General features: G+C 44.4%; 1 protein-coding gene across 5 annotated transcripts in view; it reads left to right on the top strand.

Moving 5' to 3' along the window:
- The window catches only part of DNAH5 (dynein axonemal heavy chain 5), a 294,998-nt gene that overhangs the window by 93,628 nt on the left and 181,334 nt on the right, over nt 1-20,036 (top strand). For all 5 annotated transcript variants that reach the window (XM_019541679.1, XM_019541689.1, XM_019541661.1 and 2 more), the window contains exons 14-19: nt 331-652; nt 8,672-8,878; nt 15,049-15,220; nt 16,840-16,985; nt 18,722-18,887; nt 19,369-19,608. In XM_019541679.1, the coding sequence (XP_019397224.1) occupies nt 331-652; nt 8,672-8,878; nt 15,049-15,220; nt 16,840-16,985; nt 18,722-18,887; nt 19,369-19,608 (1,253 nt within the window). The remainder of the gene's footprint in view (nt 1-330; nt 653-8,671; nt 8,879-15,048; nt 15,221-16,839; nt 16,986-18,721; nt 18,888-19,368; nt 19,609-20,036) is intronic.

Here is a 20,036-nt window from a genome sequence, read left to right as displayed (position 1 = left end):
TGTAATGAAGGGGCAGATTTTCACCTGGCCATTTTAAAGCTGTTTGCAGTTTGGTCATGCCTAATAGACCACTTTCTGTGACCAGATTGGGTGAAAATTATTGCTTCCGTCTGTGCCCTTGTTTTCCTGCATGATCCAACCCCTCGCTATAGTTTGTTTGACTATGTATTGTAAAAGGTTTTTCTTGAATATCAGGATATGAATATAAAAATGAGTGTGTCCCAATGAATATATGAGAGGGGGGAAAGAAGTACGGATTCTGAAAAGTCTCTTAAGCACTGCAATTTTTAGGTGATAATCCTCTCTTTTTTTTTTTTTTTGTTTAAACAGATTAGGAATCCCTAGTCTTGGTATAAATGAAAAATACCAGGATATCCTTTTGAACTATAGTCATGATGTAGAGATGGTCTCTAAGTTGTACACCAAACAGAAAAATGATCCTCCTTTGGCTCGTAATGTGCCTCCAATAGCTGGTAAGATCTTGTGGGCACGCCAACTTTTCCACAGGATCCGGGGACCAATGGATCTTTTCCAGCAGCATCCCAACGTTCTGCAGTCATCGGAAGCCAAGCGCATAATCCGCAACTACAACAAAGTAGCAAAAGTCCTCTTGGAGTTTGAGGTTATTTATCACAGAGGATGGATGCAGCAGGTAAAATTGTTCATCTGATACCATGATTGTTAGTGAAAGTGTCTCCAGCATATTTGAGATATAAGTATGTTAATGATAAATTATGGATTTATTGCATTAGTATGCTGTATTTGAACAGCACCTAAGATGACCATTTGCATGAGGAGTGTCATTGGATGGCAAATGTCTCCAGTTGACGCATTTGACCCTGCCATAATTTTTAGCTTTTGAGGCAATGTTGGGTGGGTAGTGGAATGACCAGGCAGGTGGCATAGTCATTGCCATATGGTTGCTTTAGGGCCTGTGGCCAACAGCTAACTTCAGAGAACTTTATAGGCTACTTAGAATCCACTAGAGTTGAATCAGGCTGCCATAGAATAAAACTGATGATCAAGGTACCATAATAGGCAAACTAGCAGCTTATTGCACTCTATTGTATCCTGCATTGTGTCCTACGTTTTGCAGACTTTGGTTGTTGAAGGCATTCTTCAATATTCTTGTGAAAGGTTTAGCTCAGTTCTTAAACAGGCAGACATCCTACACAGTACAGGCAAGCTGTATCCTTGCTGTTTGCTACTAAGCGTTAGGGGGCTGTCTGAGATGCATACAGACTTCCAGTGTATGAAACAACAAGGTAAGGGTTATACTTTGTAGTCAGTACAAGAAGGAAGAATGAACCTCCTCATGGCTTCTTTTCCAACCTGTACTTTAGCACAAAGTGAAGTGGTAGAAGTTGATCAACATGTCAAGTCATATCTTATCTTATTTTATCAGGTTTTTGTTATTCAACAATTTCAAAGTACTGTATTTTTCGGACCATAAGACGCACCTGACCATAAGACGCACCCAGTTTTTATGGCAGGAGAGACTGTGCCGGTGGCCAGCCATTTTTATTGCCGGCTCCCGGCCACCGGCACGGGCGCCGGCTTCCGGTGTAAACAAGTGGCGGATGTCCCGCTCGGGCTCCGCCGCCTCCGCGGACAAGCTCCGCCCCGTCTCCCCGGGACACGGCATAAACAAGCGGCGGGTGTCCCGCTTGGGCTCCGCCGCCTCCGCGGGCAAGCTCCGCCCCGTCTCCCCGGGACACACACCTTTGGACCATAAGACGCACCCTCGTTTTCCCCCCATTTTTGGGGGGAAAAAAGTGCGTCTTATGGTCCGAAAAATACGGTACCTAGTGGAGAACAAGGTGATTTGGCAATAGCCAACATGGATTCACAAAAAAGCAAGTCATGCCTGACCAACTTGATTTCCTTTTGGTATTAAGGTGACAGGCTCTGAGTAGGGGTGGAAGACCAGTGAATGTGTGATATACCGTGAATTTAGTAAGACTTTCAACGCTGTCTCCTGCAACATTCTTATTAATAAGCTAAGGGAACACAGCCTAGATGAAACTAGATAGACCAGCAGTGGGCAAAATATGCCCTGCAGGCTGGATCTGGCCCACCAGGCCACTGTACCCAGCCTGCAGGGTCCCTTTTTTTAAAAAAAAATTCTCTGCTCCTGGCTGCCTGTCAAATATGATGGGAGAAAAGGGCAGTAGAACCCAGGGGAAGTCAGCAGAACTCAGAAGGCAAGCCCAGCCTGGTCCTGGCCCTGGCCACTCCCACTGCCACTCCCATCCCTGCCACCCCCAACTGGAGGCCTGTGCCCACCACAGCCTTCACTGCTTCCCTGCCTGCCCACCAACCACTTTAGCACCATGTGGCCGCTGGCTGTATTGCCAGACCATGGGAGCACAGGGCCTGTGCTGGAATTCCCGGGCCATGAGTGGGAGGGTGCGTGCATGTGCATCTCTGCAATGAGGGAGCAGGAGCAAGAGATGGTGAGAGCAATGAGGGGGAGAGAGACTGTGTGTTCATAGGGTGAGTCCCATATGCACACCCTACCATACACATGCACCCCTCCTCTTGCACTGCCATACATGCAGGCCCCAAGACCTACAGCTACCCTCCCCCCCATATCCACATGTTCACTCACCCCCCCCCACACCTTCCTCACACCAACAACCCCCCCACCCTCTCCCACATAATATACAAGAGTAAGATTTCATTGTTAGCTGTTGTACATAGAAGTGTTTGCACACTACACAAACGCATGTAAATCGGGACAAAAATATTTTTTGAAATCAAATTGATGGATGGTTGTGTTTTAGAATATAATTTGGTATTTTTTCTGGTTCTGAAATGGCAAAACCACTTGCTGAAAGGAGTACTTCTGGGGGCAAGGGGAGGGCCTTCTGCTGGCAAAGGTCAGGGGGTGGGGTTTCCTATTGCAAGATAGCAACTGGGGGGGGGGGCAACTATCAAGGGGTGGGGCTGTGTGGCCCTTGATGGCTTTCCTAAACTTGGTAAGTGGCCCTCTGTCTGAAATAATTGCCTGCCCCTGAGAGAGATACATAACTGCTTGTATCTTCACACTCAGTGAGAAGTCATGAATGGCTTATTGTTTGGTTATGAGGAGGTATGGCAGGGCACTGTTTGGGCCTGCCACTTTAAGACTAGAGCCAGGTAGCCAGCAGGTGCCTGACTACGGCAGCCATTTTTAGGTTCAAGTTTGCCTATATAAGCAGGGCATTTTGCTGCTGGCAGGCCAGGTAGTAATATTGCCTCACTGCAAGGCTTCATGGATTATTCTGGAGGTAAGGAAGGAACTGTAGGGGGTGGCCTGGAGGCTCCTGGTCCTGGGTATGACCTAAAACTGCACCCTGAGTGCGGGAACCCACAGGAAATGCCAGGCCAGTTACTACCCCAGTGAAAGGCAGGTCAAAGCACCTTAACCCCCCCATCTCCCACAACTGGGTGGGTTACCTGCTGAAGGGTCCAGTGGGGGTGGACCCCAGGAGTGAGAGTGGGGCTAGAGGCTCAGAGGCCTGACTGTGAGAGACTCCAAACTGATCGAGAGAGTACCCTCAACTGGTCAATACTGGAGCCAGGACCAGGATAGTCAAAAGGGCTGGGGCCCACCACAAGGGACACCCAGAGCTTAGGAGGGCCTGGAGCTTCTGACTGGCCTTAGAGGTGGGGCCAGGGCCCGTATGGCCAAAGGTCCTGCGGGGACCACACCCAAGAAGGTAAAATGGTTTCAGGGAGCTAGTTAGCCTGAATGAGGGTGGGGTAGGCTGCCTGAATGGAAGGATCTTGAAGGGATCCTGATAGGAGGATTCTGGGGCCCAGTATGGGGCCAGTGAGAGTAACAGCTGGATGCCATCTGTGAGGCATGGGCTACAGTGTAGGGGAGGTATGGAGCTGCAGATAGCGCCCCTGGCATTGGGGCAAGACAATGGGTAGCCTCCTGCCTAATACCATCAATTAATTAACAACAAGGCATGGCAGATGATAGGGCAGGCAGTTGGCTCAGAAACAGGGGTGTGGGGCATTGGCAAATCAGCCCTGAGAAGGCCCTTTGTTACAGGAAGTATCAAGTAAGGTTTCATGGCGGTCTGAGCTGGGTTTAGTATTGTTTAAAATCTTCATTAATTATCTGGATGATAGGATTGAGTGCATGCTTAGTAAATTTATGGGTGCCAGTAAGTTGGGTGGAAGTACAGGCAGACTGGAGAGTAGAGCTAAGATCCACAATGACCTAAATAGTCTGGAGAAATGTTCCACAGTCGATCAGATGAAATTTAATGAAGACAAATGCAAACTCTTGTAATTGGGACAGAATAATTGTATGCACTAATAAAGATTGTGGGAGGACTGGCTGGGACCCAGTACTGAAAACAAACAAAAAAATCTGGGGCAGAGCTTACAGTAGGCCATAAGCTGAATATGAGTCGATAGAAAGCTTTGTTTCCACAAAAAAGCCAATAAAATACTGGTTGTATTACAGGAGTCTCTCTTCCAAATCAAGGGAAATGATTCTTTCGCTATATTTGGCCTTGGTGAGGCTTCCCCTGGAACTGTCTGGTTTTGGATCCCCGACATTGCAAGAAAGATGTAGACTGTTTGAAAAGAGTCCAGTGGACAGTGATAGAAATGATTCAAGGTCTATGAAACAAAACTTAATGAGGAAATGCTGAAAGAACTAGGGTCATTTCATCTGGTTGATCTGGAGAAGAGAAGACTTGGGGTGTGGTGGGAGGGTAGGAGCTTGATAAGTCTTTAGACACCAGAAGGATGATTACACAAAAGACGGGATGTTTTCTGTGTCTGTAGGGAACAAGAGTAGGAGCAATGGCCTCAAGCTGTAGCAGAGGAAATTTAGGTTGGAGATTAGGAATAACTTTCTGACTATATGAGAGTGGTTAAGCATTGAAACTTAGACAAGGTGTGGAATCTCCATCTCTGGAATTTCTCAAGAACAGATTAGACAGATGTTTGACTGAGATAGTCAGATGAAATAACTGGAAAGCTGAAAGTGCCCTTGAGCACTATAGTGTTTGTTTTGAATGATGGAGGTACCAGGCAGAAAATGGGGAAAATACCATCTAGTAAGTGGAAGAAGAGGCAATCTTTGTGAAGCTACGGTAAAAGGGGTAATCCATCTCTTGGCAGAGACTTTGGTTGTTGCTCTATGAAAGTTATGGTAGCTTGATTTGCTTAATATACTTTAATGATTGCATAATACCTTGATTTAATTTATAATCATACTTAATAATAATAATAAAAAAAACCCCCTACAGGCAGCCCTCAGACTTATGACACAATTGGTCTCTCAAAACTGCATTGTAAGTTAAAACATCATAACTTGAAACCAAGTTTCCCATAAGAACAATGTTACAAATGGGGGATTGGTTCCTTTATTATGCTAGAAACAGCTGCATCCACCTGGTAAGTCTGTGATGAGGGGGAGGGAACGGGCAGATGGGGCAGATCAGCACCCCACCGCGAGGGAGGGATTGGGGCTGGGGTAAGGGGTGTGCAGGATGTGGGAAGGGGTGGGGCAGCTCCTGCTGCTGTGCACTAGTGGTCTGGGAGGGCATGGGGCATGTGCCCCCAGATCAGTGCAGGTAGGTGCAGCTGGGGCTGCACTGCACTGTGCTCCAGGTGGGCATAACTGCATTGGGAGTGGGGGTTATGCCTTGTTTCCCACACCCCACCACCCCAGCTGAGTGTGCAACAGCAAGTGCAGCTGACTCCAAGTGGGCATGGCAGTGCTGGGAGTGGGGGCTAAGCCCTCCTGCTGCTTGCCCAGCCGGGGTGGGAGGGGGCATGGAACAGACCAGCTACACTGCCTTGGATAAGTGGCGTGCAGTGGCAGGAGCCACCTCAGCTTCTCCGCACCTCCCAGATGATCTGTGTGCCCCTGGATCTGAGCGGGGCAGCTGGTGCTGAACTAGGCTGTACTCCCAGGCAGGTAATGGGGGCTATGGGGAATTTTAGGGTGGCTGCAGCACCCTCCCCCCATAGGCCCTGTTCCACCGCCTGCCCTGCGCAGATTCAGGGGCATAAGCCTCCACCATGCCCTGCTGCTGCTCCATCAGCTGGGGTGGGACAGGGTGGGGTGGGGGCAAAGCAGAAAGCATGGAGCAGCCTGGGTAGCTCCTGCTGCTGTGTGCTGCTTGTCTGAGGCAGTGCAGTGTCTTTTGTCCCATGTCCCCCCACCTTGGTTGGGCGAGCAGTGGGAAGGCAAAGTCCCCACTCCCATCACCTTCCACCTGGAGTGCAGCCTTGGCCCTGCCCACCCCATGCAGATCCAATTGTACATGCCCCCCTGTGCCCTCCCAGATTGGTAGTGCGCAGCAGTGGAAGCTGCCCCACTCCCCTCACTGCAGCCCCCTGCTTTGGCTAGCTACTTATCCAAACCCTGGTCCCGGTCCCAGTCCCAGCCACAATCCTTTGTTTGCTGGGGCACTGATCTGCTCCCCCCATGCCTCTTGCCTCCTAATCTTCCCATCGCAACAGATATACCAGCTGGATGCAGCTGGGTCAAGTATTGTAAAAGTGAAATCTGTATTGGAACCTTGAATTGGGGTGTCAGTTTACAAATGTTGTAAATGCTGTTCATCATTACTCAACAAATTGTAAGTCGAGGACTGCCTGCACACTCGTAAGACTGAGGTCATCCTGTTGAACCTGATTTTACCTGAACCCAGTATTGGAGGGGAAGTAGTTCCCAATTCAGTCAAGACTGGAAATGGGGGTAGGAAAGGGTTGGAGCTAGCTAAGGTGACCAATGTCACCATGCTCCCGCAGAGATGCTGGGTACGGAGCCCGCCTTGCTTTTGTTAGTGTGTGAAATATTAGACAACAACTTAAGAAGTCTTGTTCATTTAATCTTTTAATAACAAACGCAAAGTAAAAGAAGTGGAGGAAAAACAACATTGATCTGAGGTCAAATTGGCATACACACAACTAGAACGACACCGCAAGCACTAAGATCAATGTCATATCAATTCCAAGTAACAGGAAGGTGAATGTTGAATTCTGCCGCAGGCAATGGAAAAGAATCCAATTCAGAGACAGGTGACTGTCTGAGGCTCGCGCTCTCTCTCTCTCTCACTCTGGCTCAATGCAGCTTTGTGCCCTGTTGGACTTCTCTCACAAGGTACACTTACTCTCTCTAATTACAGCAGCAACCACTCTCACAGATGCCCACACTTGCGCTCTGAGCCACACTCTCACGCTCGGTTGGTCTGACAGTTACTTATTACATTCTCACTCAGCTCATCTCCCGTTACCCTGTGCTGTCCAATCACCATCAATTGCCACCCATCCATCATTCACATCTCAAATCATAATCAATTCAAATGGCAACATTCACCTGTGTGATGAGGGGTTTGTTTGACTTATCGGAAGAGGGGCCCTCTCCCACCTCTCCACTCCATTCAACCACACCTCACACTTTTATACATAGGTTGCCAGGTCACAAGGTCACACTTTCTAGAAGACTAAGGGTACTACTAAACATGTGCAAACCAACTCCACAGGTACAAACAAATCACGAGCTACAATCTGACTGTTCCTTAGCAAACATTTGGGTTAAATACTGTATCTACCTGAATTCAAGATGGTTCTGAATTTATGACCTTCCCTAGAACTTAAATTTTATACATGGAAAACATTAAATTTGTTATCATTTCCCATGTCTGGAATCTAATTGATTGGAGGGTTGTCTTAAATTATTTCCCCACACTGCTGCAGGTGGTGGGGCTAGGGGGATGGAGCTGGAGAGTCAAAAAGCCTGCTCCTGCTGCCTGCTCCCCCCACCACTTTTACTGCCACCACACCACCCAGTGCCTGTATTTTCCCCCCCCTCGTTTCTGCCTCTCCCTGCTGCTTACCCTCTGGCCCTGCTCCAGCCTCCAGCCTGGGGTACAGAGCACATGCCAGTAACTGCAGCTGTGGCAATAGCAGCTCTGACTGGGCCCCAGAACCTGGGCTGGAGCCACCAGTGCCTTGCTGCTACAGGTGTAGGGCTAGATCCTGCAGGAACCAGTGGTTAAACAGCAGGCGCAGGGTGGGGGAGGCCAGGTGGGGTGGCAGAGGCTGCGTGGGGGAAGATGGGGATGTGGGAGGGGCCCAGGTGGTAGCAGCGGGGACAGATGAGACAGGCAGAGGTGGCTTTTGGGGGTAGGCAGCAGCCATGGTTCTGACCCCTGTTCTGAGTCAGAGCTGGAACAGCAGCAGTTGCCTGCCCCTCCACTGCCTCATATGTTTGTAGGGGGAACATTGTCTTGGAATGGAATAAATATAGTAAGTTGTTACACTGAATGAATAATCCTTTGTTGAACACTATATGTGAAAATGAAATATTGTACCCCAAAATGGGATAATTGACATTGAATTATTGCTTATAAATACATTTTTATCTAAAACATAGCCTGCTCCAATGAGCAAGATTGGATGAACATGAAGTGTTGTAAATACTGCAAAAAAAGCTATGGCATAAGTACATCGAGAGCAATAGATTACTTAGGGTGCCTGTAGACATGCAAGGATGCTGCTTTGATGCACTGTAATTACAGTGCATCAGAGCAGATTCTATTAATTTTATAGTTTAGGTATACACTTATATTTGCATCTATATAGGGAACATATTATTGTCTGGTTGGTCTTGACAGGTTTCTTGAATGTTGTCTTTTCTTTCCTTCAGGTTGAAGTAAATAAAGCTGGCCTTCAGGCATCTCTGCTGGTAAAAGAGCCAGAGACAGGAGAATTATTTGTAAATTATGACCCTCAGATATTGACTCTACTTAGGGAGACAGAGTGTATGGCTCATATGCATCTTGAAATCCCACCATTTGCAATTGCTCTTCAGCAAAAGCAAGACTCATACAAGAAGAAGTATAATAAGCTGCAGGTAGGGTTATTTTATTCACTTTCTATATATGGCAACTCTAAAGGTATCTAGGCACTACTGGAAGAAAGTAGAACAAGATTAGAGAAACTCTTGAGCAGAGATGATACTTTGGAAATATTAGTTCATCTCCATCTTCTTTTAATGCTGAATTTCAGATGCTACTTAATTTTGCTTATTATATAACTTGAGCACAAGAGAAGAAGTGTCTTGTCAGGAAGGCACTTAAGGCTGGAGGGAAGGGTAACAATTTTTTTAAACTTTACTAAGTCAGAAGCAGAATTACATGGCTCCTTAGGGAAGTCAGTTATCCTTTTGGGCCACAGTTTTGGGTCTGCTTTCAGCAGAGTGACTCTGCATAGCCATATGGCAGGTTGACCTAGCAATAGTTTCTAGAAGTGGTGTGCCTTGGAGAAGCATAACCTCCAGAACTACATAGCTGAATTGCTTCAGAACTGTACAGCTGCTGCACTAGCTTTTGGAATACAGCAGATAGTATGCAAGTCTCTTCTGTGGGCAAATATGAAGTCTTTTTTTTGTCATGGACTGGGGTCCCCTGTGCATCAGAGCAGATTCTATTAATTTTAGGATTAATAGAATTAATTAATCCTTGGCCCAAGGATTCACTCCTTCTCAGGGATCATGGGTTTCTTGCCTGTGCATGGCCCTGTTCCTAGCTAAATCACCACTGTCACAGAGCTGGGGCCCCAGGGGTGGCTGTGATGCCCCTGGTGGCTCTGTGACCCTGCAAGCTTCACCCTGAAGGCACCCTCTTATCTCACCTGCCACGTCTTGTTGGTGAAATTATATTGGGAGGCTGCCCATGGGCTTTTGCTTGGTCCCGGTCTGCTGAACCTCACTCGAGCTCACTGGTCTTTTGAGCCCTTTGCTGGCTCAGTACAGTGCTGCACAGGGCACCTCAGGCCTTATGGGCCAGTTGCCTGGCTCCAAAACTCCCCTTCACCATGCCTCAAGCCTTGCAGGTGTTACCTGAATATTATTCCCTCTGTTGGGGTCTCTGCCTACTCATCCCCTACCCCTTCAATAATAGCTAGGCCTTGTAGCCTAGACCCACTGTGTTGAGCCCAGCTTTTGAAGCACTAGCTCTCAGTCACTACTTATCACTGGGTTCCTGGCCCTTGTCTGCTGAACCCCTCTGGCGCTGGGCGCTCTGGCTCTCCTGTAACTCTGCCTGTCTGGCACTGGGATTCTACTTGGTTATGTGTCCCCCTCTGGGCACTAATGAGGCCTCTTTTTTCCTTATAGCCTCATTCCAGTCCACTGGTTCAAACACTAACACAAACCTAAGCCCCTGGGCTATAACATGCCTGACATCTGATTCATCAGGTACCTGCCAGACCTGACCTCTTACCTTTTTTTTTTTTTTTCCCCCCTCCCCCTCTCCTTTTCTCCTCTCCCCTCTCCTACTCTTCTGCCCTTTTGTCTTTCTAATTTCCAGCTATTTCCTTTTTCACCAACTGTGAAGAAATCCCCTCTATCTCTCCCTGTTTTGCTGTATATTATTGGGGCTGTATGCTTTACTACCTCCCATCTCCACTTACTGTATCCAGATCCTTTGTCTTGCGTTTCCCACCAAGGAACATGTGAGGACCAGTTTTGTGACACTGGCTACTCCACCAGGGGTTGCTGATGACTTTTAAAAGGATAAGGCTACATCAGCAGTGTTCAGAGGATGCTTGTTTCTGGTTGGAATCGGGTGATGAGGTCAGAAAAGTTATTTAAGGGTCAGGTCACCTGGTCTTGCGAGGCTTCCTCCAGCAGGCATTTTGGGAACACACGCCAAAGCATAGGCCTCCAGAATTCTCTCAATGTATATGTAAGTAGCTTACCTGTAATTTAGCTAGTAAATTAGGGTTACATATCTTTAACGATATGTCTTATAGATTGTAAGGCCAGAAGGGACCTTGGAAAATTATTGGGTGCAGCCCCCTGCACCAAGAAGGAAAGAACTGGGGGTCAGGTGACCCCAGCAATCTCCTCTTGAAGATTTACAGGGTAGGTGGTTGTACTACCTCTGGAGAGAGCTTATTCTACAGTCTGAACACCCTGACTGAAGAAGTTTTTTCTTACTGTTGAGCCTGAATCAGTCTTCCAGGACTTTGGCCATTACTCCTAGTTTTCCCCTTGGGTAGCCTGGTGAACAATTGCTCACTGAGCCCCTGATGTACTCTCCTAGTGTAGTGGTAAGCTGCTGCCATGTCCCCTCATCCTGAAGAGTCCCAGATCCCTCAGCCTTTCCTCATCTGGCTTGTCATGTAAGATTTTGATCATATGGGTGGCTATTCTTTGGAGACTCAAGCTTGTCCACATCCTTGTTTAAAGTGTGGTGCCCAGAACTGGATACAGTACTTGGGGTTGCTCATCCTGAGGTGGAGTACTTTAAATTTCTAGATGTTGAACTTCATCAGATTCCAACCCACCCAACTTGCCAGCCTGTCTAGGTTAATCTATAACTGTAGCCTATCTTCAAGCATGACCACGCTGTCCCATAACTTGGTGTCATCCACGAGCTTGGCCAGTAAGCTCTTCACCCCCACATCCAAATCATTAATAAAGAAGTTGAAAAGTACTGGACCAACCCCTGTGGGACACCACTGCCCACTTCTCACCAGGAAGACACAGATCCATTCACTATAACTCTCTGGGCCCTGTCCTGCAGCCAGTTTCTCACACACCTGACTGTTTTGGAGTTAAGCCCACAATCCTCTAATTTTCTTGTGAGAACATTATGGGATACTAGATCAAAGGCCTTTTGGAAGTTTAAGTATACAATATCAACCTGCTTTCTTGTGTCCAGGTAGTGCATTACCTGGTCATAGAAGGAGATGAGGTTGGTAAGGCAAGACCTGCCTGCAATGAAGCCATGCTGGCTGTCATTCAAACTTCCCTCTACATTTAAGTTGGTCACCAGGTCATCTCCTTTGGCCAGGACCAAGTCTAGAAGAGCCTCACCTCTGGTTGGCCCATATACTTCCTGAGTCAGGAAGGATCCAACTTGGCCAAGTGTTCCTCCCAGGAGATGTCTGGATAATTAAAATTGCCAATGATGACCATGGCATGTGCATGTGTGGCCTCAGTCAATTCTTGAGTGAACTCCAGATTGAGTTCCTCCCCCTGGTTTGGTGGTCTGTGTTTAAAAGGCCCAACAAGCCCATTCTGTTTTGCTCAAGGTGTTTTCTTTAATAATCCTGTCTTGTACCCCTCTCTCATTTCATCCTTTTTTAATTAATAAAAGCTACCTGTTACAACATGCCTATCTGTAAATGCTTGGGGGGGGGGAGGTGGAGTAGAGCAGGCCTTTTTGCTCTTAGCAGAGCTAAGCTGATTGTCATCTGATTCTGTCCTACCTAAAAACATCCTTGGTGGCTTCAGGCTATAAGGAGCACCAAGAAATATTACCAGTGGGTGAAGCACCCCCAAGGCCTGCAGGGTCTGTGTACCCTAGGCTACATAGAGCCCAAAAGAGACCAGAGCCTGGGTGGTGGCAGCAATTACCCCAGGTTTGTGGGTATGCTCCAGGAAGGGGGTTGGTCAGCAGTAGGTGCACCTGGGGAGATGCCCAAAGCATGGTTTTGGTCGGGCACAGTGAGGCAGATGGTTCAGCATACTTCTTGCCACACAGACTGCCTCTTTTCTATCTTTTGAATCACTACCACTGTAGTGTCTCCCTTACTCACCTTTGGCTCCCTGCTTTCCCCCCCACCCCTTTCCCTGCTTCTGTTTTTCTAATTTCTACCTATTTACATTCTCACCAACATCCTGCCACACCTTTAGCTTCTCTCATTCCTTGGAATCTCAGAACAGCAGAGACTCCCTATGCTTGAAGAAGGGTGACTGCAGCCAAAAGCTTGCTAAGAACTTTTTCCCAACTACTCAGTTGGTCTAATAAAAGATACCACATCTACCCAAGGAACCTTGCCAGGATTATAACATAACATTAACAATAAAGGCAGTGCTGTAATCCATTAAGAGGGCAAACTCCCACCTTTTAGGATAGCCATACCCCCTAGGCTTGGGTACCTTGTGAGCTCTCCTAGAGTTACTGCATTGGGAGGTAGCAAAGCAGGCAGCACAATGTCAAATAGTTCTTTTGTGCCAGAGCTTTGTCCCCTGGCCCTTGTCAGAGAGAAAATGAACCCTGCCAGCCCAAACCCTGAGTTTGTGCTCCATGGACTGCCTGCAGGTGCTGGGTAATTACCTTTTCTTTACTTGTTACTCAAGCAGCCTTCAGCTGTGGAGCCCTGGCTAGCCTGCCAGTCTCCTTTGCTAGGCTGCTTCTGCCCTTAAAGGAGCAGGCGCACCTTAGTGCCCTGCAACACTTTTATTCGTGTTTTGTATCTACCTCTTTAGAGAGTCTGGGTGGTTCCAGTAGTGATTCAGTAGCTTGCTACAGTTATTAGCTCCCAAAGGATATGAGCAATGATGGAAAATGGCTGATGGAATGTCTATTGTTGTATTGTAAGCTCCTAAAGCAGGCAGTGACTCTTAGTTGCCAGAGCTGAACTCTATTTTAATATTGGCCTTACATTTACTAACAAAATACTGATGTGTAATATGGCTTTTTGCACTTACCTTCAGGTCACTCCTTTCTTGGAGTTAGCGTCGAAAAAAAAAAAAATAAGGCTCCTGCTAGTTGGGTGCTATACATGCTGGAGTGTCAGTGTTGTTTTGTGGCATGTGATGATGTTAATATTATGTTCACGGCATACATGAATTTAACTTTAGGATTACTGTGATAGCTAAGTCTTCCTAGAGAGTAAGGAGAAGTCTTGGAAAGAAGTCTGTGCCTAAGGTAGGTGTTGTTTGTTCCCCTTTCAAGTTTCCTCTTAACTTCATAAACCTTACAGAAACTTGAAGATGGGGTCATTTAGCCATTTGCACAAGTGGATTGAATCTCAGACTGCTGTATCACTAAGGCCCCTGGCTTATGTTCATTTAAAGGCAGCATGGGATATGACCCCTGATCCCAACCATTGTGTCTCCTTTCATGCCACTCTTGTCATGTAATTTTTTAGATTGGGGCTCAGCTCTATTTTATATGTAGATCATTTTTTTGTGGCTACTTTGCCATTTTATGTTGCTTTAAATTGGGTGCACATGTAATTATGGCATAAATTAAACACATTAATTGCAGCATAAATGTAACCTATACAAGGGGCTTAAGCAACTTGAGCCACCAAATGCACACCACTCCAGCAGTGGGCAAAAATGCCTTTTGATGCACAGGAAATGCCAGTACTTTCTTTTTTTAGTGAAAACAAAAAAGACAGTCCTAGAATCTAAAATTAGGTACCTTTTTGGAACTTATATATGGGGCCAGCACACCTAAAACCACTACTTTTAAATTTAGAGTCATGGACCTATATATGATTGTGGTGCTCATAACAGTATTGCAAGTATAGTCATTTAGATCTGGAGCTTCCAAGTTATTTGACCCCATGGACCAGATGATCCACCTTCAGCAGTGGGGTGACACTTTGCTCACTTCTTCCCTGCCCACCCCACCACTTTTCCTGTGCCAGTGATTTAGTCGCCCAAAATTGGCAGTGGGCAAGGTGGTGGGAGAAACAGGCAGTGATAGTGTTCAGTCCCTGGATGCTGGGGCCATGTTAGTGCAGCAGCTTGGCAACTATGCTGACAAACATTGTGGGCTATAATTTTAACCACTTGCAGATCACAAGTTGGATGCTCTTGATTTAGATTCATGGTAAGAAGCCTGGACTAATGTGCACTTTAAAGATAATGTTCTGATTTCAAAAGGTCCAGGAGGTTAATATGGCTAACTTTTACAAAGTTCAGCTCTGATGCTGACCATGTAAAATCATTCTGAAGCTAAATTAGGAGAATTCTTTTCCAGACTTAAGTATAATATTCTGTGCTAAGAGCAGTGAACTTTTTTAAAGTGCTTTCTGCCTTTGTGTAGAACACTTTTAGGATCCTTAAGGATGAGCCTTCTCTACAAATACAGTGCTTTAGCCAGTGTGAAAAAAAATTGCTTAATGGTTGCAAAACATGTTTTTCATAAAGTAAAGCATCCAGAGGAAATGTGTTCAGTGTAACTAGTTGTAACTTTTAGCATAGCAAAAAGTTTGTGTTTATGGTATTAATTACTGCTATGATATTAATTACTGATATTAATTCATTTATTTCAGATGATGCTAGTAGAATACAAGAGAGTGAAGTCAAAAATACAAATGCCCATTGATCAACTAATTGCTCCTCACTTAGCTAAAGTAGATGATGCTATTCATCCTGGCTTGACTTCACTGAACTGGAGTTCTCTGAACATTGAGAGATACCTAAATAATATTTTTGACAAATTGGGTAAGCCTGGCATATTGCCATCTCTGAGAATTTTTTTTATTTTATTTTGACTTGTTACTTTAATGCTGGGTACAGTGTTATGTATAAGTACTAATCTTTAACATTACTTATACAAATTATACCACTGTATAAATTTACCAGTTGAAATTCTCATCCATAACGTACTGTTGCCTCAAAGGGACAGATTCCCTGGAAATGCAGTTCAGTCTTATTTGGAATCTTATTTGGAGGGTAGAGCATGCCCCAGGCCAGAAAAAGCTCCCTTATCTTCTGTCTTTAAATGTGTGAGTGCAAAATTTAAAATATAAGAGAAAGGGAAGCCATACTATCAAACTTAACCGTCTCTTCCCCAGCATCACCTAGCTTTTAAGGCAAAGGCCTCTGTGGGTCTTTGCCTTCTTATCTTTTATGTGTCTTAATGCTGTACAGTGAAGTCACTTTTTGTTTTGCTGAGTTGCCATTGGTATAAATCAGATAACATGCAGTTCTATTGGCAAGCTTCTTGCATGTGTGTAGCTTATATTTACATTTTGGTACAAGAAGAAGAAACCCAACAGCCCCACAGAAACAAAAATTTAACAATTGTAAAAAGTAAAATTGGCTGTCTATGATGCGCATAGCTGTACTGCATGCAGTCATCTGCAGTAGTGCAGTTATGCATATTTTGTAGACTGTCCAGAAAGTCCATATGTAAGACCTTTCAGTCCCAGAGACACTTGAGTTCCATTGAAGTACCGAGTCCCATTAACCACTCAGATCACTTAAAACCACTTAAAACTATTGGCATCTGAACAAATAAGGAAATCACCATGGAAATTATTAAGTGCATGTCGGAACTTGAGTTATTTAATGGAAATTATATGAGTTCTTAAGCACTTAATTAATGTGTTAACAACACTTGACAGATAAACCTCGAGAGAACAGAATGATGAGTGTTCTACAGTTTCCAAACCTCTTTAAAATGGTGGCAACAAATTAGGATGCATGAAAGGAGAGAGGAAAAATTCTTGTTTATGATGCCTGTTATTTGACTAACTTTATGGTTGGGATAGACACAGACAAGCTTTTGGTTATCAGTACCTTGTCTCAATTCTGTAGAAGAGCAGCAGGTGTGCATAAACTGTTATTTATCAGTGATTTGTAAATTTCTTCTGTAAATAAAAGAAACTCCAAAGTGCTAGGTAGTATGTCCTATGAAAATGTCAATGTATAAATGAATGGTGATTTAAGCTATATGGGTTAAAAAGAAACCTTTTAGCTTTTGGAGACAGTGCACTAGTCGCAAATTAATTTCTTAAAATCCTGATTTCTTGCCCCCCTGGGAATTGAGTATGGAAAATCAGATTTCAGGGCAAGTTCCTGTTGCGTTCATTAAAATTCTAGATATTAAAAAAACCCAAATAAAACAAACCCCCAAAATTAGTAATGGATTAATGCACAAATAAATGTCACTGCAAGTCTTAACTTTTTAAAAGTAAAGCAAGCAGTGTAAAGGGAAGTGGAGATCATGTGGTGTTGAATACACATAAACATGTTGAGGACAAAAGCACGAGGAAAGCATGTTAAGAGGGCCTTTATAAATGTCTTCTCTTTCTATTGATCTGGATTTTTTTTAAAAGCTGAGCTGGAGCTTCTGCTTGATAGAGTGAATGATTTGGTGGAGTTCCGCATAGACGTTGTTCTTCAAGAAATGAGCAGTGTGCTGCTCTGTAAGCTGCCAGAAGATGACCCACTTACATGTGAAGAATTTCTCCAAATGACTAAGGTTACAAGATTTGTCTTGCTAAACCTATGTATTAGCACATCCTATGGTGAAGTGTGCTGTAGCTTAATTACCATGCTGTGGCATTCATTAGACATAAATATTATATTCATCATTATCAGTTGTCTTAGCTAATTTTAATGAGAATAACTGATGATAGCAATATGGTTTAATAGTAACTTTGAACTGTTTAAATGTGAGCAACTACACCAAATTCAAGGTACTTGAGGGCCTGGCAGAGCTTCTGGGTAACCAAGAAGTTAAAGCGTGACTTTTTTCTTCTTCTGTACTACTTTAATTGAAGCTCTTAATTAATTGCAGCATCTTTTATTTGCCTCTATCTGCCTTGAAAAGGTCTGCTTTACATAACACATACTTTTGAATGTCCTTTTAGTAAGCATGGAGGACTGGAGGTGTGTGTCTGGTGTTGGTAACTGCTTTCTTCTGACAAGCTGGTCAAGCCTTTATTTGGTTTGGAGAATAGAACTAAGGGAGGTGCGAGGGAGCCGACAAGTGTCTTTTGGCATCTCTCTGTTGGTTGAAAAACTTAATAAATATGAATAATAAATAAATACTGAAAACAATACGATAGGATTGGGGATAAAGGAATCTGAAAAAGGGTCTCCTCTAGAACATTTCCCAATATTTGAGACTGTCAGATTTGTCTTGGGAGAACTTTAGTCCACTGTTATTGACCAGAGACCCATGTCTTTGACTTCCTACTCATGGCATAAGAGCTTGTGTTCTTAAGAGACCCACTCTAGTATTGAAAATCGTGGAAGTTCACCTCTGCCACAGGTACTCAGTGGCTTATATACCAGTTCTAGAGGTGGAGAGATGGGAGGGATCTCATTTCTCATGTGCTGGACAGCCTTCCTACAAATCTCTATGTAAGGTCCCTTTAATATGGTGTAGGAGAATCTGACAGGCCCCTCACACCACTTATAGTTGCAACACACAGGTGAAGAGCCTAACCTGTTCTAGTGATGAAAGACCTGGGGTTGCTTTGTAGGTTGCTGACGTGGGCTTTTCAACCTAACAATGAGATTTGCCCCACAACCATCCCTCCTGTTTGTGCATATAGACAGAGCATCTTGAACTCCGGGTACTAAGTTATCCATTTGGCATCATCTGCATCCCACTGAAAAAAAAAATCTGTGAAATGTTGAAGTATCCAGATATGACAAGTATTAAGTGAAAGTGCAGATTAGGATTTTTACTGTGAGCTGGGAAGTGTTGTTTTTCTATAACATAAAATGAAAAAACCTTGGAAGTAACATCAAATTGTTCAGCCTTGCACCTTATTAATGTATGTTAAAGTCACTGGATTTTATTTAAAAAAGCCAGATCTTGCTGTGCTTGGTACTGTTGATACCGTGCATTGAAAAGCATGGATCCAGCCCTTAAGAACTTTTGTTATTTGAAAGTAAATATTGGATTTACGTGACCCTTCTGGCTTTTTTTGCTCTTCAGGCTTTATATGTTTAAGACATGGCCTACAAATATGAGGTATACAAGCTTTTTAAATAAAAGATTGTTAGATATCCAGCTTCAGAGATGAGGGCTTAAAAACAACCAATTAGTAAATTTTGCTTTGGCTTACAACCCTGTTCATGTGATTTACATTAGCGCCTCATTGCACTACTAGTTCTTCTGACTCCCATGGGAGTGCTCGGCATAATGTGTGGCAACAAAGCTCTGGATTTCAGACTGAACAATATTTGATGTGTTCTTAACAGGAGCTCTGTGTTAGGGGGTCACAGACTTTACATTTAAAAAGTTCGTTGGTGGAGGAGGCAGCTAATGAGCTGATAAACATGTTGTTGGATACTGAGATGCAGTCTAAAAGAGAAAACAAGAAATCAACTCTGCCTCTGTTCACTGCTAATTTGAACGAAGGTGCAGGTAAGAGAAGTTTTGAAAAATTCTTTACTTCATTCTTAATTTACTTTAATGTATCAATGTAGTGAATGAATGTAGTACCCAGCGTCTTGATTTCTAAAGATCCCTGGCTGGAATGTTGTATGATTTTAAAATTTTGAATTGGATTTCAATTCCTAGTAAATCTCAGCTCCTTGCTTTTATATGTAGTTGAGTAGTGGTGTTTCATCTCTGATGAAGAAGCATTGATGTCAAAGTCTGCCACTGATAAGCGTAACTTGTGCCCTATTTGAGAGAGAAGACGAGGATTGAAGGGGCATAGAGAAAGCAGTGGCTACTCTCTCTAGGCCTATAATGGGCCCAGAAATTAATCCACTCTTGATGACTTCTTTCTCAAGATGGTGTTTAAACTCACTAGCTTTCGAACAATTGCATTCCTATTCCTTTCCCCTAGTTGTTAGTTAGTTAGTTACCTTACTTAACTTCGCTGATTTGGTTTTTACAGTAGAGGAGGAAGGAAGACTGGACAAACTGGCTTCCTCCAATACTTCCAGTCAGATTAGGTCTGGGCTTTCTCCTTTAGTGAAGAGGAAGAGGAAGGAGATGGAAATGGTAGAGGAAGAGGCCCATGAATTGCTTTCCCATTTCAATCACCGCAATATCGATGCCCTGTTGAAGGTCACTCGGAACACTTTGGAGACAATACGCAAACGCATTCATGCCACATCTGTGGTAAACTTCTTAGGTAGGTGTATTTTCTTCTAGCTTTTGTTTTTAGCTAGCATGCACAATACAACACATAGGCACATGATCTCAACATAGTGCTGAACTATAGCAATGAGGGTGGACTAATCAAGTGATCACGTGCATGGGCCCATCTTTTTACACTTCAGTAGCTAGCATAGACTTGGATTTGAGAATTTTCTTCCTCAGATGAAGCTTAAACAATACACAACAGATTATGTTTGACCCTGTGATAAACTATGTTTTAGAGACAATTATTTTAAAAAGTCCATTGGGTTAAGTGCAGACATTCAAAAAGCCCAAAGTGGAATTTGAACCAAATCACAATTTGGTTGTGATTGATGGCAGTCAATCATCATGGTGCCCTGTAACCAGTGGGGTCCCTCAAGGCTCTGTCCTGGGACTCATACTGTTCAACATCTTCATTAA

Source organism: Crocodylus porosus, unplaced genomic scaffold (assembly GCF_001723895.1).
Source record: "Crocodylus porosus isolate Cpor-Errol unplaced genomic scaffold, CroPor_comp1, whole genome shotgun sequence".
NCBI lineage: Eukaryota > Metazoa > Chordata > Crocodylia > Crocodylidae > Crocodylus > Crocodylus porosus.
This window is presented reverse-complemented; position numbering and strand designations above follow the sequence as displayed.